General features: G+C 41.9%; 1 protein-coding gene and 1 long non-coding RNA gene across 8 annotated transcripts in view; one reads left to right on the top strand and one right to left on the bottom strand.

The window, feature by feature from the left end:
* Nucleotides 1-876: 876 nt before the first annotated feature.
* The window catches only part of dbn1 (drebrin 1), a 123043-nt gene continuing 106892 nt past the window's right edge, over nt 877-17027 (bottom strand). Inside the window, exons 6-16 of one of the 7 annotated variants that reach the window (XM_013276743.3) lie at nt 15450-15593; nt 15278-15355; nt 13467-13618; nt 13257-13314; nt 12691-12747; nt 12475-12589; nt 9826-9954; nt 4771-4899; nt 3861-4348; nt 3659-3758; nt 877-3205 (exon numbers count right to left, since the gene is read on the bottom strand). In XM_013276743.3, the coding sequence (XP_013132197.1) occupies nt 3150-3205; nt 3659-3758; nt 3861-4348; nt 4771-4899; nt 9826-9954; nt 12475-12589; nt 12691-12747; nt 13257-13314; nt 13467-13618; nt 15278-15355; nt 15450-15593 (1506 nt within the window). In that variant the 3' untranslated portion in view covers nt 877-3149. The remainder of the gene's footprint in view (nt 3206-3658; nt 3759-3860; nt 4349-4770; nt 4900-9825; nt 9955-12474; nt 12590-12690; nt 12748-13256; nt 13315-13466; nt 13619-15277; nt 15356-15449; nt 15594-17027) is intronic. The other 6 variants (XM_025910999.1, XM_025910998.1, XM_025911000.1 and 3 more) reach the window with 6 other exon arrangements.
* LOC112848063 (uncharacterized) lies at nt 13625-17001 on the top strand. Its single transcript, XR_003221988.1, has 2 exons — nt 13625-14115; nt 16597-17001. It is a non-coding gene; the product is annotated as an uncharacterized LOC112848063 (long non-coding RNA).

Raw genomic sequence — 17027 nt, 5'->3', positions numbered from 1 at the left:
AACTGTGTAATCAGAAACTGATGTGTGTAAATGCACAGAAACAGTAATAACGTTTTATGTGTTTAATGTGCATAATTTAAAGCCACAGCCTACCTGAGTGTTGGTGCTGATCATGTCAACATGGACAAAGTCTCAGGAATGGTTTCAGCACCTTGTTGAATATCAAAACTTTCAGCCCGCTGAAGTCAGCTGCTTCACGACAGGTCAAAACACACACACACACACACACACACACACACACAGAGTGCTTCTTATTGCCTCAGAGTTTTTATTTTTCTACAGGGATGTACAGCAAAAGGACTAACACTGTCGGTGCTAATATCCAAAAAGGTCCTGAAAATCAACTCTAGCTCACTTTTTTAACAGGTATTAAAAACACACACGCCTCCGGTCTCAGCGTGTCCCGCCTCAGACTCCAAACAGCTTCCAGAACAACACATCAATAAAAAAAATAACAACCAAAAACATTACCATACTGCTTGAAATGGCATAGAAGAAAAGCAGAAGGGCAGCAGACACGGGTTAGAGAACGTCTCAAAGTCATCTTCAGGGTTTTAAGCTGCTCCAGACATCAGGAAGGGTTTCACACAAATCCTGAATCTTGTTCAGAATGAGAAGAAACACTGACTTCATTTCCATTTCTATGTACTGTGTTCAAGAGATATCACCTGAAGGTGAACCAGGACTGTGCTGCACTTCTGTGTAATACCACTTTGTACCACAAGAGAGTGCAGTGAGTTAGAGTAACCTTTTATTTATTTGTTTATTTAAAGCAGCAGGCAGTGATATAAAATTTTGGCGCTTTAGTAGACCATCAGTACATAGAGGAAGTGTTTATGACGGAGGAGCGTAAGCCGTATTATGTTCGAGTCTGTCTGAACTGACTTGCAGGCTTTGCTAAATTCATTCGCTAAGGTCAGGTCGGGTGTGTATAATTATTATATTGTTATCATAATTATCTGTACTCTCAATAAGAAGGTGACATAATCTGTGCTTTTTGAGCCAAATTAATGAGCTGTTTGATTTGACCCTCCTCCTGTGATTGCCCTTAAGGTCCTGTAACGCCTAATTGGCTGAAATTAATTTTAATATTTAATATGTTAAAATTCATTAAAAGTAAGGAATCAATCTAATAATGCATTTGCAATCTAGTGTTTTTTACCTAGCCTTAGCTAACATTAGTCATTAAGAGCTAGCTGTGGGTCATTTTTGAACCCAAAAAAGTAGCAGGAAGGTCTCATTTATATCTGATTTTGGGCTCACTTTGGTCACTTTAACATTTGGCCTGACAAGTACAACTAAATTAAACACACTTTCTTTTCGCTAATAGCAATGTTAGAATACCTACTAACTTACTGGCTACCAAACAGTTAGCTGAATAACCTTGTTTTCTTGCTTTGTTAGTAAAATGATCAAATTCAGTGTTTATTTTTTGTGTTTCTTTTTTGTTCTAATATCCAATTATGGTTGTGCTGGGAGCCGATGATTTGATTACTGATTACCAATATTAAATAATTCGACTTTTTTGGGTAATGTTAGCAAGCACTGCTATCATTGATGCTGAAAAAAAGGAATCCACAAAATAATGTATGCTAAGCTATCTAGCATTTGCACTCAAATGTCGTTTAGCTAATAGTAATGTTAGCAAGCAAGCTGTAACTTAGATATGCTACACAAACCATTACCACAGTTAGATAGAAATGTTAGCTAAATAAAAATTTAAAACAAGGCCAGGTGTTTATTTCTTAGGCTACTCTGCCCTCAGTGTTTATTTGAAAATAGTCTTCTGCTATCTTTGATAAGCCTGCAGCAGGGAATTATTAGCAGGCAAGCTAGGGCCCAAAACCAATATGTTGTTGCCAGTTTTGGCTCAACTTCAGTCACATCAATGTTTAGCCAGACATTTTTTTTTAATAAACTAGACTTTTTTTTGTTGAAGTAGCAGTGACAGTTAGTTAGCTACTTCCTTGCCAACTTTTTGCTACCAAAATCCTATTTTAAGCTACATCAGTGAAACTTTGTGCAATTTGATAATTGATTAAAAATAAATGACTCCTTCACTCTTCAGCTAATGTTAGCTAGCACTGCTCACTGTTGATGCTGTTGTTTAAAAAATTAATTAAAGCATCCATCCCGACTTCTCTTACATCCAAAAACATCCTATTTTTACGATTTTGGGAGAATACAGAATGAGAATCATACAAATTCACACCTTAAAGCCAAACGCTCCTAAAAAACTGGAAAAATATCAACAGTAAATTTCTCTAGATTAGCTGCAAAAACTGCTCATTTTTTTAAATTTTTGCTGTGTAAATATATAAGTGAGATAAAAATACAAAGCCTTATGGAATCAGAGGGGACGGCTGATAGTCGAGCTGTAGATCATCAACAAGGTCACGAAAGAAGAAAAGTGCACTGAAAAAAGCAATCAGATTCACAAGCCATTTAATCTTGAATTCAGTCAGTAAAATCATACAAAAGGTGTGGAAAAAGGTCAAAAAGGAGCCACAGTTTGACTTGGAGAACAGATTGCAGCTGAGAAACACCAGAATAAATAAAATGTTTCACCTTGTTTCTGTGAAGTGAGCTCTAAATACAAGATTAACTGACTTGCAGAGGTGAATATTTTCAGGAAGGAAGGGAAGAAGGAGGGTGGTGAAAACGAGGTAAGAAGAGAACAGAGTGAAGCTATACATGGCAGCTGTATTGATCGGCTGTATTAGTTTTATAGGGTGTTATTGAAGTACTACAGACTAAGCGTGTCGGCCACACGCCAGGCTTCATTGTCTCTAAAATGCAGCAGTGCGCTACGTGTAATTATCATGTACACAAACAAAAAAAATTCCCCCACTCCCAGCTAATACATCTGCATAGCAAAAAAAAAAAAAGAAAAAGAAAGAAAACAGCAAATAAATAAAATAAACACAGAAAAAAAAATCGTTCCAAACCGTCAACAACCCTGTCTCTTTTCTGTGGCTACTGATTCTAAAAGATAATACAGAAGTAGTTTTGATGCAAGACTTGTTATTATTACTTTTTTTGTTTGTTTCTTTTTAATTTTTAGAAAAAAATTCTGTTTCCTCATGAAGCGCACTTCCTACTTCCTCTTGGTCCGGTGGCGGTGGTGGTGTGGGTGTCATATAGGCCGGTTAGTCGTCTTCATCGTCAACCACGGGGTCCGTGTCCCAGCACGTGATGTCAATCTCTGAAAACACACACAGACACTCGGATGTTTACTTCACACTGGACGCACACTTCAAACTTGTGTTTAGCAAAACTAGGAGGCTTAGTTTAGCCTGATATCAGTGTTTGGTGCGTTAATCAAAAACAAATGTTAGTGATTCTCCTGCCAAACCGACAATTAGAAATGGAGCTGAATTCACTGACCAATCGAGCCCAAAAAGGCCGTGAAGACTCAGGATATCCATCCTGTCAAGACTCAAAGATTCACTCAGACTTTGAGACTGGTTGGCAAACTTGTGTTATGAGGGAAAAATGTGTTTTCTAAACTGGTTGAGTCTCGGTAGAAGACACAAATCCCTTTACGGTTGTTTTCACAAAGGCTGTTTTAAAAATCTACCAAATCTAATATACTGAGGCAGCGGCTTGAGAATAAGGGAGCAGCCAAAAGCAGCTTTATTTCAGCTGATCGTCTCACCTGGTGGCTTGTTATAAAAGACCGGTGCGGGTTTAGCCGAGGACTCCTCTGATGTCCCGAATTCCTCCTCCTGTGATTGGCTGAAGTAGCCCTCGCTCGCCTAAAACACCACCAGAGATAGAAGATGAGCGAAACAACGACCAATCAACCGATAATCTGAACTTTTGTTTCTGGAGACCACCAGGAGCATCACCTGGCTCACCTGAGTGCCTTCTTTCAGCAGAGCCTCCCCATTGGTCATCAGCAGCTGTCCGTCATCCAGCTCCTGGCCCTCCCCGGATGCATGCTGCAGTGCATGCTGGTAGCTCAGGGTCATCTGATCAGAGCCCGTCACGTCCACCAAACTGGACGGGTCGTCTTCGGCGCCAGTACCCGAGCAGAAAGTCCCGTCCATCATCTCGTCAAAGCTGAGGAGTGGCTGAGGCCGGCCGCTGGCGGCAGCAGTGCTGGGCGGGAGGTCGTCATGGAGAACATCTCCCATTAGGTCCACCAGATTGGAGGACTGGGCGGGCTGGGCGGCATTGGCTGGAGGGGCGGAGCTGCCGTCCCACAGGTCAACCAGGCTGTCAGTGCCGGACTCGCACGCAGAGACACCGGAGGAGTCGCGGGCCTGCGGGGCGACACTCTGCACGGGCTTGGTGGGCGTCGACTCCTGGACCGGAGGTTTCTGGTCCTGCTTTGGCACCGAATCTGAAGAAAACAAGAAGAATTTCATTTTTTTTAGAAACGGAGTCACTTTTAATGACAATCAGTTTCTTTACCAAAAAACTGATTTTTAGTGGATTTCTGTTTTGGAAAAAGACCCAATGGAGCAGGCGAACGCTGCTCAAACTCCAACTAACAAAAATAAACTAAAACCAGCGTTTGTCAGGTTCTGGGGACTCTTTTAGGTTTTATAAATGGTCAGAATTGTTATTCATATTGAACCTGATAGTCTGAGGTAATTCTGACCTCTAATCCATTGACATGATTTTCAAAAGTAATATTTCCCGTTTTTAAAGGGTGAAAATGTCAACATTTGGAGTTTGGAGGGATGAAATTTAAATTTTCTTATTTTGTGGAAATCTGGCAACCCCATGGTCTGTTGTCTGATTGGTCGACAAAACTCTTACCCCACTCGTCTGCGCGGTCTTCCTCCTCATCCCTGCTGTAGTCTTCTTTGATGGGCGTGGTGACTATTTTAGGAATGGGTGACACGGTGGCCATGTTGCGCTCTGTGCTCACTTCATCGTCATTGTCCGCTGAAGGGTCAAAAAGAAAGATTATTGAAGGAAAACTTTAGCAGGCATCACCAAAAATCCTCCAAGACTTTTACCCATGAGCTGGTGTGTCGAACTAACACAGAATCTGATGGTTTTATCTGAAGTTCACACTTTGTATAAGGGTTAGTTCAGCTAAATGAGGGTAACAGGTGATTGTGACCAGGTGAACTCCGCAGTCACATCCTGTGTTACTTCAACACGTTAAACATTGCACAAAATCGCAGCAGCCACATGAATTTTGTTGTCACATGACCAACAGACAGGCAGATTCAGTCACTGCGCCCGGTTTCAGACCCATCGTCTGTTCTGTCAACAACATCATCAGCTGAGCCAATCAGGTGTCTTTCAATCAGATTTGAACCCGTTGTTCAGTAAACAGTAAGCTTCTCCAAAACTTTGTTTTCAGTCAGCCCCCTCACTGTGTTATGTTTAATGTACAGGCAGCATCATGCACTCAGTCGTGAATGCCATTATTTCAGTGAGACGTCCACAGAGATAGCTCAGTATGTCTCAAAGATTTAATGAAAAGTGAATAGACAGTGAGTGAAAACACTGACGGAGTGGTCTTTTTTCCTTGAGGCTGAGTGCTTCCTCTTCGTGGTGTTTAATATCTTATAATGCGGCTGTTTAATGCCGGAAGCGTGAAACAGAAGCAGTTGGGGTGCAGCAATAAGGCGCTTACAAACTCAGGCAATAAAGTGACCAAATGCTGCTTCTCTGGACAGCTGAAGCAAATGAGGAGTGAGGACCTCTGTCAGAAACCAAGACACAGTCTCAATGATCCAATGGGTCATGAAACAGGAGCAGATCTCTCGCAAAAGCTCACTGATATGTCATTACAACATACCAACACATTGTGGGTGAGTCACAGCTACGTCAGGTACACACATCCAACAACAAACACCATCACAGTGTCAGTTAGAATCACTTCCACAATGCCGTTTATCCAGATGTTTGATGAAGTTGAGCTTCATGTTGCGTTCAAATACCAGAACGAGACTTCCCAGATCACAAGCACAACAAGGAATGACAATTTTGTTTTGAGAGGTAATAAATGACTGAGAGTCCTAAATGGGTGGGATCTCAATTCACCTGGAGGTAGAAAACCTGATGAACAACCCCTGATGACGATATTATCGGCTGTATTTTTATTCCTATGTGCAGCACTTACCGTTTTTCAAGCACTTATAAATAAAGTTGGCTTGGCTAGTAACTATTTGCTGTTTCACTGGTATCAGGTATTTATAACAGCCAATAAACAAAAAGAAAGATGGAAACACTTCAACCACACTGCACAGTTTATCCACCAGAGGGCACTCTGCAAATTCTCTGCTGGCAAAACACGTTTGGAACGCCACAAACAAGAACCATCAGAGTCAGGCAGTGAATGAATAACTACAGGTAACAATAGTTAGACAAATCTGTTCATGTTTTGTGTCTGAAAGGAAAAACATCTGTACATACAGTATTATATTGAACCAAATATCCGTCAGTAGCATTGTACTTAAAGATCCCGTCGTTCTTTTTGATTGATTTTGACCTAGCAACAGCCAGCAACTACTTGCTAACTGGTCAGGTAAAACACACTTTTCCATAGCAACCAGTGGTTGTTGAGGGGGTTGTTGACCAGTTTCTTGCCCTGTGTGACTGAGATCTTAGTCAAAAGTTAGCAGGTCAGCTAGCTAGCCAATATCTAAACATGACAGCTACAACATTTAATGGAGATTAAAACCTAAATACCTACAAACTGTGTTAGTGTTACCGAAATTAGGCTGCACAGTTTTTAAACCAAATGACTGATGATACTAACTGTGTGTAAATGACCGATGATATGTCTTCAGCAATTAGCCAGTGTTAGCTCACTAACTAGCTAACAGCTAGCTAGGTTATTTATTTATTTATTTTTAGACATTGCTGCCTAATTTTTATCTTGTGTGAAAAATTAAATATTTACCTGAAGTCACAGCCATAAGTTTAAAATGTAGCTAGCTCTACAGTCACTGCTAAACACTATAAATGTAATTTCCAGATACATCTAAAACACCACTATCCTGCTGACATTTGTGTAATGTACACTTCACCTCATCTCTGTGGTGTGCAAAGCGTACACGATTAAAGTGAACTTTAATCTATATTTCATATCTTACCTGGTGGCTTGCTACAGTGCTATGGCGAGGCTAATATAAATACATTGGCACAGTTAGGATGGAGGATGCGGGTTAAATAAAATAAAAGTTCATGTTGAGGGTCTCCGATGGGCGCCATCCTGTGACAGGAAGAAGACGCCAAAAACAGAACAAACTTCAGCCAAAAGTTTGTTCTGCCTGAGATGATCTGTCAACACCACAAGACTGGTCATTAACATAATACTGCGTGGTTTGGATTACTCATTGGGATGTTAATGTCCACACTGAGCTGAACGACGTGCTGCACATGATGCTAATAAAAATTCTCTTAGACGCAGTGAATGACGACCGAATAAAAAATCTGCCTGTTAAAAAACCGAACACGGCATTCATGAAAGTGTAAAGACGAGAGCTCCAGCTTAGACCTGCAAACTGCATCATCAGAGGATTGATGTGTCATCGCTTTACAGGCGGGAGGTAAACAGTGTTTTACTTTCACCGAGCATAATAACGTACACATGCAATTACACACACAGTGAAGATCATGAAGGTGGTCTGCATGATTTTATTTCTAATATCGACTCAACAGGTGACTCGACTTTATCTTTCATGTTTTCCTGTAAGCCTGGTACTCTGAGGGCTCATTATTGAAATATCTGAGTTTTATTTGTGATGTACTGATGATGACACTGGTAAAGCCAACCAGCAGCGAAGGGATTTGCTGCTTTTAAGGAGGACCTCTAATGATTTTCCTTATTTCCTGTTCCTGTGGTGGATGCTCATATTGGAGTTTCCAAAGTTGTGCTGAGATAGCCTCGTACCCTCAGCAAAATCAAAGGTTTCTGGACTAAACTTAAGATGTTAAAAGGCTCTCTGGAAATCTGGCTCAGCCATATAAAAACCACCGTTATGGTCTTTAATCTGAATGATATCAAAGTTCCACATTCAAGCATTCACAGGCCGACTGATGGCAATGGCGACCGAGTGACGGCTCGACGGCGTTACACACACACATACACACTCAAACACTCACAGTCGGTCAGTCGGGATTAAAGATGGCAGCAGAAGTGTGTTTATGAGTGTGTTTGTGTGCAGTCCAGGATCAGAGGCAGAGGAGGAAGGTGGAAGGAGAGAACCTGTCAGATCCCTGAGATTCAGCTCTCGAGAGAAGTGAAATCACTTTGCTGCTCAATGAAACCGTAAAACATCAGAAGAAAAATAAAATACAGAAACATTTACAGAAAAAAAAAAAATCACCAGCCGACTGGACGACATCTAAAGGATGAAGACTGGAGGGGACGACAGACTCGACATCTACCACACAAAGCAACAAACAGCTTTGCTTTGAAACAGGTTTCACTGTTTCCACAAGTTAGTGCAAACCTGCTGTGTGAGAGTCAGCCTGCAGGGGGGGTTAAAGTGCACGAGGTGAAGAGGAAGGTGGGAGGGCGGCCTCGTCATCCTACAGCTAACGCCGCCAGCATGCACGACACAGTGAACGCAAACCAAACTCCAGCTTCTGTTGCTTTTCTTGATGCTTGGATGCTCTTGCCTCTGTTGTCACCTTAATCAGCCGATAGTAAAAGGCAAAAATGAAGGAATTGGGGGAATTTTTAGATGCTGTCGTTCAGTACCAGGAAGTGGAAGGAGGAAAGGGTTCGGGGGGTGTTTAAAGTGGGAGGTGATGGGGAAGTTTTATGGGTCGGTGCAGAGATGTGTGGGCCATCACAGCGTGTACTAAAAGTGCTGAAGATGAGAGGATGAAAATGCACGTGTGTTTTTAATCTGCAGAACTTTCCTGACGTCACTGAGTTTAAACTTTTTATTATTTTCACAGAAAACAAAAAAACGAAGATGCTAAAGTCCACTGTCTATGCATTATAGTTACCACTAATACTTATAATACTTGCTTATTCTTTCAAACTAAAAGGAAGCCACTTCACTGCTTTACTGTTAATTTCAGAATTTAATTCAAGGTTTTCTTAATGGTTTTAAAAGCCCTCAGTGGAAAACCTCCTACACTAATCTCTTATTCACCTTTGCATGATTGATCTCGAGATCTAAGATCTGGGATCAACTCTCAGGGCTTTATATTGTAAAGACCCTACAATAATACAGAAAACCTCAACAGTTACACGAACCCTATGAGCAAGCAGTTGGAGACAGCAAGAAGGAAAAACTCCCTTTTAACAGGAAGTAACTTCTGGCAGAACCAGGCAGCCATATTCCAAATATTCCTGTTTTTCAATCCAGGTTAGAAACGTTCCTCTATTCTCCGGCATTCCTGGGTTCATAGTTTGTGACTGGGGGCTATAATTTTATTTTGTATTTATATATTAATGTATTTTATATTATATTTGTAATTTTATATTTATTATAATAATCCTTTATTGGCTTGTGCAGCATTCTTACAGGTCTTTTCTGTTTAAATGTGCTTTACAAATATATGTATAAACTTTAAATGTTCTTATAAATGTTACTGTATGAGGCTCCAGCAGCGATTCAGTTCCTGTACAATGACAGGAAAACTGATCCTGAAGAGTTTAATTTTCAGTCTACACTGAAAGCGACAGAATCCTGCAGACAGGAAGTGGAATGTTTGTGGTTGTGAGTTTTACCAGTCAAGCTGCAGTACTGGTGTAACCATGTGCAGTTTCATCCTCTCATGTTGGCTTTGCTGCAGTGTTTCTGTGTGTTTGTGGAGGGGATTCATGTGTCGGCAGAGATGTTCGACCAGGCTGCTGGTTTCCTCTTTAACTTCTTCTTCTGCTGTACCTACCGGCTGCAGCGGCGGGCTGCCGGCGTGCATGTGGCGGGGTGCGGAGGGGCGACGCGCCCCGGTGCGGGGGGGTCGGACTGGGGCTGCTGGGACTGTGCTGCTGCCTCAAGAACGGGCTGTCCAAACGGCCTGGCGGTCGGGACGACAAAAGCGAAGACGGGAACACACAACAAACGGAAAGAAAAAAGCGACGCACCACAACAGAGACGTGAGGAAGACAGAAAAACAGAGAGGGAGGAGAGGATTGTGGGAAGAAGAAGAAAGAGGCGGGTTTCAAAAAAATCCACCAAATTTCACAGAGTGGAGAAATGAAAGAAAGAGGAGAAGAGGAATGAAGTAAGGAGGTGAGGACGAGGAGGAAAGGCAGAAAATGGAGAGAAAGAAGAGAAAGGTTAGTGTGGTTTAAACACACCGCCTGCAGACAGCATGCAGTTAGGCTGAACCAGAAAATAAAGTGTCTGAATAATTAAAAACAGAAAACACTCTTTGGGATCTGTGGACGAGTCTTTGATTGTTATAAATAACACATCGCGTTGAAATCCTGCAGTCCAGTCGTTTACAGCCCGTGGACACTTCAGTAACGCTCCTGTACTTTAATGTGTCGGGGTCTTGGTGCGATGCTGCGTTGAAAGTCTTAAGTTGTAACCAATCATGGTCCCAGTCCAAACTGCAGCTCCTCTAGTGGCCACTAGATGCCATGAGTGAGCAACGACAGACTCCCAGCCGGCTACACGAGCTAACGTCACTGTGAAAATGAGACTGACTTACAAAAAAGGTCTCAAATTAAACGTTTGCTATTCAGGTTTGTCCATGTTTGTTCTGACCAATGCCGCGCCAAACCCTGCAGACAGACAACATAAAACGATGCAAGCACCTAAAGGGTCAAAGGTCACACAGAAGGCCTGCGGTTTGCTGTGATTCCAGCAAAGAAACCCGATTAAAACCTTTCTAGAATAAAACATTCCAGTCTAACAGCTGGATGGACGACGCACAGCAGCAAACTGACAGTGAAGCGTCACTTACATGAAAACCGAGCTTCTATTTCAAAGGTTCATTTCTATCACAAATTTATGTGAATGAAAAGAAAACCTTTGGAAACTCTGAGAAAACAGCACAAACGGGAAAGCTGGAAAGCACATTTGTATATTTAGCAGGAAAAGCAGTGCTGATTTGAGGATTTGATGTAATTATCTGTTTTGTCCAGTTTTTAGGCCTTTTTTAGGATTGGGGATGGAAAAATGAGCTTATTATTATTATTGCTGTAATTTAAATATGTTTATCTGCAATTACATGTATAAACAAATATTAAATTAAAAATATTACAGCTTGAACTTTGTGGATCACTTGGAAGATTGTGTGGTTAATTTAAAAATTGATATTTTGTTGATGTATCCACCTTTGCACGCTCTACAGCTGTTGCAGAAGCAGCGGTGCTGCAGAAAACGTCATTTTTCTATCAAACATTATAAATAAAACCAAATGATTGCTCCTGTAGAGGCTGTGGGGAGGCGTATTAATATATAACCAGACACGCTGGGGCTCCACAGCTGGCCCAAGCCGGTTAAAGTAATCCACCAATCAGAGAACGAGGTGAATTAAATCCACCAGTAAGAATGCTCCAACTCTTATGAGCTGATCTCACTGACATTAACTGCCCACACCTGTTTCAGTGAAGCAGCAGTTGCCGTTGCCATGGTGATGGAATTCTATGTAGCTAACTGTAACTGTGGCTCAGAGCGCCTCCTGCTCTAAAGTCCAGAGCCGCTGGATGGAAGAGTTGCGTCATCTCCATTCACTCTGATGGACCATCTTTTTACAGCAATGACGGATCATGGAGCAGTAGTATCGTAAGTTAGCAACATAGGCTAGCTGTGCCATTGAGGTATAGCAGCACGGAAGTTTGAGATGAATTTTTCAAAGGTAAGAAGTTAAAAAAAAAAACAGTCTGTATGTTATCAGCACACATTCCAACTGTCCACGGGAACTATTTGAAGACTACACGACCCACATAACGACCCCGAATTCTGAACCCCCGCTGACAGGATTCTCACTTACTCAACAACTCTGCTAAAATCGAGACCATAGCTGCTATCAGTCCCAAGAAGGTGCTCCACATACGAGTGTGTTTTTGGTTTTTTGCTTCTAAAAAGTGACACTGTGACAGGGAAGACTAATTTTCTGTGTTTTTGTCAAAAAATCTGTAGAGTAAAAAATATGCGTTCACCAGCAGGTTAAAGAGAAAACATTTCTAGCTTCTCCCACTTTGTCAGTTCTGCAAACATCTGATCGATTTGAACAGGCTGCATCTGTGACAAATGATGCTACAGGCCAAACAAGGAAGAGTAATTATCCATTAACAACATGTGGTGGGAGGCAGTTGCTGGATGATGTAATCCACAGTTCCTGGTCATATCGGTTTAACTGTCAGAGTCCACAGATCGAGGATGACGTTCTGAAAGACTGGTGAAGCAAGCCGTCCTTGATGGAAAACAGCCACACACGTTTTAAAGTCAAATATTGGTAAAGCTTTTTTTTTATAAAAAACATTTGCAGTTTCAAAGATACTGTATCTAATTTTCCGCGAGTCTCTCGAGTGCTTCTCTAGCTCAGCATGAGAACAAAGGTCAGGTGAAGTGTTGAAGTGTTTACCGCTCCGGTGGATGGAGACGGGCGAGGTGTCCACACTGATGGTCATGGCTCTCTCCTTCTGCTTGAAAAACTCTCGAGGGTTTCCTGACCGCTGAGCGATGATGGCCTTCGCTTCCTGGAAACACAAAATAAATACAGAGCGCTGATTTTCTTCCTCTTAAATGTTCTGCAGCCGTTTCTGGAGACGCTCTCTCTTTCATCATTCTCCAAACTGACCTCTACCTCAGATTCCTTCTTGTCCAGGTTGAGGTCCTCGATGCTCGGCTCTGCTGCCTGAGGAGAAGAATCCAGTGATTCATATGTAACGCAAAGCAGAGAGAAACTCGTTCATCTGTGAATAAATCAGTCAGACGTCCTGAACCTGCGGACAAATGAGCTGCACGCTCCTACCAGCAGGGGGCGACACAGACTGTGTTTGCATCCACTGCTACTTTCCAGTATTTGCAATCTTACGCTCAAAGAACGGTGTTTAGATTTTACTGTGCCACACGGACTCAGATTAAGATGTTCGGAGGCTGTGACAGGAGCCAGCAGGCAGCTGATTGGGAGATATTTTGATGGTTTAACAAACACACAGCATCTAATCACTCGCTTCAAAAACTGAACACACTGTCACACAAATTAGCCTCATTTCTGTGTGGCTGTGGACTCGGGCAGTGTGAGGCTCTGTATGGAGGCAGAAATAATAACCGAAATCAACTGGAGATGTGTTTTTAATTGGAAAGTCCACCATGAAGCAGGAGCTGGCTGATAATTACTAGCTTCACTTAGCAAATACTTACTACGGGGGTCTGATTTCGCAACCTCTCTTTGGCCTCTTCCTCCTCCTGCATCTTCTTTCTGTTCACACACAAACACAGATTATAGATCATTGTGATCCTGGAAAACACGATGTAGCGTCATCCTTTCGTTCGTGCACACGTGAACCTTCTGACTAAAGAAATGATTGTGTTCATTGTTTGTTTGATGATTGTTGTGCCGTCGCTCCTCACCTGTGCTCCTCGATCTGCTGCTCCCTCTCGCGGTACCTCTTCTCTCGGTTCTCCTGCTCTTTCCTCTCCAGTTCCATTCGCTCCTCCTCGAAGCGCTGCCGCTCCTCCGCCACCTTCCTCTTCTCCTCCTCCTTCCTCATCTCCTCTTCACGCTGGAGACCGGACAAGCACAAATGACCTCTTTCAGAGTTGTAATAAATCTCTCGATCAGTTAATTAATAAAGGCAGATCTGGTTCTGGGCGTTTATCTGAGTGTCTGAAACAGTGAAGGGCAAATCTGGCAAACATCCCGCGGCTCAGTGACGCTTGCTGTCATTTCATGTTTAACTTGAATGAGCCAATAGCGACACAGCCAGAGGATGCAGCGACATCCGACTGTGTTTCTCACGTCTACCCAAATTTATCTGTGATTCACATTATACTAAATAACTGTCACACATAAGGACACAGTTTATTAAATACAGTGTGAGATAACGTTTAATTTTACAGGTATTCTCAGCACCTTTGAGAGTATTTCATTTCTTATCTTTTAGCTTAGTAGCTAGGCTTAGCTTGAATGAGCTTGCAAACTGACACCTTCGGTCTTGATTCACAATCAGGGGTAGAAAAACCTCAGGAGCTATGTGGAAAATAAGTACAACAATTACAGGTAATTAAAGAACTGAACACGTTTGATGAGTAACGGATACGTAAGAAAACTGTTGAAATCGCTATATACTATATATAATATAAGTGCTTATATACCTGCTAGCTTAGCAGGTTAGCTTAGCTTTAATCAGCTGGCAAGTAAAGTAACGTCAAGCAGAAAAAAATGGTTGAAACAAGTATATAACTAAACAAATGCAGTTTTTAGCTAAAAAAAAAATCACCAAATGTAAATGTGATTTGCATTATATTGACATTATGGTTGTTAAATGCTACATAAAACAGTAAATCTGCATATTGAATATAAAGGTTAGCCTAGCAGGTTAGCTAACTGACACAATCTGGGTCCACAGAGGTACAAGTAGACAGTAAGATTACTACAACAAATACAGTCAGTTATAAATAACTGAACATGAAGGTGAAACCTGACTAAAGAAATAGAGATATACAACTTGCTTAAAATAACCAGCAAAAACCACAAAAACAAACAGCTGAAATACAGTCGCTAGTTAGCACACGTAAAGTGTTATGAATTACTTTTCTTAATTTTGAATTATTCACTTACTCAATGAATTAGATATTATGGAAAAACAAAAAGAATGACAGAAGTTTGTAAATCTAATAGCTAGCTAATACATGAGTGAAATGCTGTGAATTTTGCTGAAAGCATAGCTAGCAGTTGAGCTGTCAGCTAACAATATACTTGAGTTGAAAAAACGTGAAACTTTTTAAAGTCTTAGCCTTTCTGTTTGGGAACTGAAGAAGCATTTGTACATGGAAATAGCTAAGGATATCAATGCCGTGTGCAGATCTCTGAAACGCCACCAGCTTTGCCTGCGTGGCAGCGCCGTGTAATGAGGACAGTCTGTTTGTGAATCTGTCAATAAAACTTAGTCTAAGGCCATCAAAGATCTCAAATGGGATGCCAAAGGGCTCTTTACAAGCGTCATCATTGCTATAAATCTGTAGCATCTCAGCACCAATTCAAAGGACGCCTTTTGGCATCTATGAGCTGTCATCAGCTAAAAGAAAAGGCAGCATTTGACCCCCTGGGGTGGAAGCTCTCATCTTATGAGTTGTAATAAACGAGCATTATCATCTCTTTTTCTTTTCCCCTTCCCGTCTTTGTTTTTTTCCACTCACTCCCCCCTCCTCTCCTTCTTTACCTTGGCCTGCTCCCAAAACTCCTGTCTATTGATTTTCTTCATCTCCACCTCTGCGTTGGTCTTCTCGTACACCGTGCCCTGCACCAGGACAGACAGAGGAACGGATCAAGCTCTCGTCACGAGAGAAACACTGTTTTTATAAGAGATAAAGTGTACAAGTCTCTCTTTGTACCACGTCTGCGTGCTCTTCATCTCGGGTCTTCAGACGGCTCAGGACCGGGCTCGCCACTGCTGCCGTCCCATTGGTCAGGCGCTGCCCGATTGCCATGGGGTCGATGTCCTCCAGACTGCTGGCATTGATGATGACCTCCACCCCCTGCAGAGAGACAGAAACACGATGATCAGTCACGTTTTCACGAAAGCCTGCAGAGTTTGTGGAAACATTCATTACAATTCATTCATAGCAGTGAGGACGTTCTGGACTCGAGGAAATGAATCTAAATCAATGTAATGTCCTCTGAAGTGATGGAAACACAACCGTGTGTGTGTGTGTGTGTGTGTGTGTGTGTGTGTGTGTGTGTGTGTGTGTGTGTGTGTGTGTGTGTGAGAGAGAGAGAGACTAAAAGGGTCATTTAAAGCCCGTCGGTGTGATGAAGTCGACGCTGTGTGGGAGAGAGAACTGCCACTTAGAATAATGACACACACACACACACACACACACAGAAATATATAAATAAAACATCACCTCCGCTTTAATCTCAATCTTTTTATCTACACTATAAATCCAAAAACACACACTCAGCCAGCTGCGAACACACTGCTGTGTATGACACACACACACCTCGGCTCAGAGAGCTGGTGTTCGTCACACACACCTGTTCCTCCTCTTTGATCCTCCTACAGGTTTTAAGCGTCTTTTCCAACCGAGCATTGGGAAAACATTCAAACGGTCCTTACGTGACACAATTTAAGAAAAAAAAACAAAACCCTCAAAAACACTGAAGCAGGTTATGAAACGAACATGACATCACTTCACACACGATTGCCGTGATCAGGGTTTGAGATCATTTCCCCTCCTCTCAGTGGATGTCAGGCCTCTTAGACTGAACAGCTCTGGTGCTGCTGACAATGTTGCATTCACAGAATCACACACAGTGAAATAACTGAAGTAAGTAAAAGCACCTACAGATGTGGTCAGACGTTTACATACACTCATCAAGAAGTTTGAGTTTATTTAGGATTCATTTAATTGGTTGGTTTCCTGTTATTGACCTGGCTTTGAATATAGCCTACAAAGTTCCAACAGGGTTGAAGCTGTTGATTTGGGAAGTTCATTGTAGAAGCTCAATGTTGTCCTGCTTTATCCATTCCTAAACCAGCCACGATGGGATCATTGTCCTGCTGGAACACGTGTTTGGTCCAAGTATGAACCATCAAGCTGTTGATGTAAGATGAAGTTGAAGAACTTGGAGATCTGTGCGATGTACCAATACTACTGGCACCAAAACAGCCCGACATCATGATGCTTCACAGTTGGATAGGTTTGAAATTCTCACCCTTGTTCTTCCAAACTAGTTTTTGTCATTGCAGCCAAACAGCTCGAGCTTTGTCTCATCGGACCATAACCCTTTAGAACAGGGGTGTCAAACTCAAACACACAGTGGGCCAAAATTCAAAACTGGAAAAAGTCGCGGGCTAACATTAATATTTATTGAAAAAAAAATCTTCCTCCAGATATGAGAATGAATCATTTCTTATGGACTCAAACAAGTTTTGCTGAAAAAGTGAATATGGAACAAGCAAAGCTCAA

This window comes from Oreochromis niloticus, linkage group LG10 (genome assembly GCF_001858045.2).
Source record: "Oreochromis niloticus isolate F11D_XX linkage group LG10, O_niloticus_UMD_NMBU, whole genome shotgun sequence".
Lineage (NCBI taxonomy): Eukaryota > Metazoa > Chordata > Actinopteri > Cichliformes > Cichlidae > Oreochromis > Oreochromis niloticus.
The sequence above is the reverse complement of the archived record's forward strand: the minus strand, read 5'-3'. Positions and strand labels throughout refer to the sequence as shown.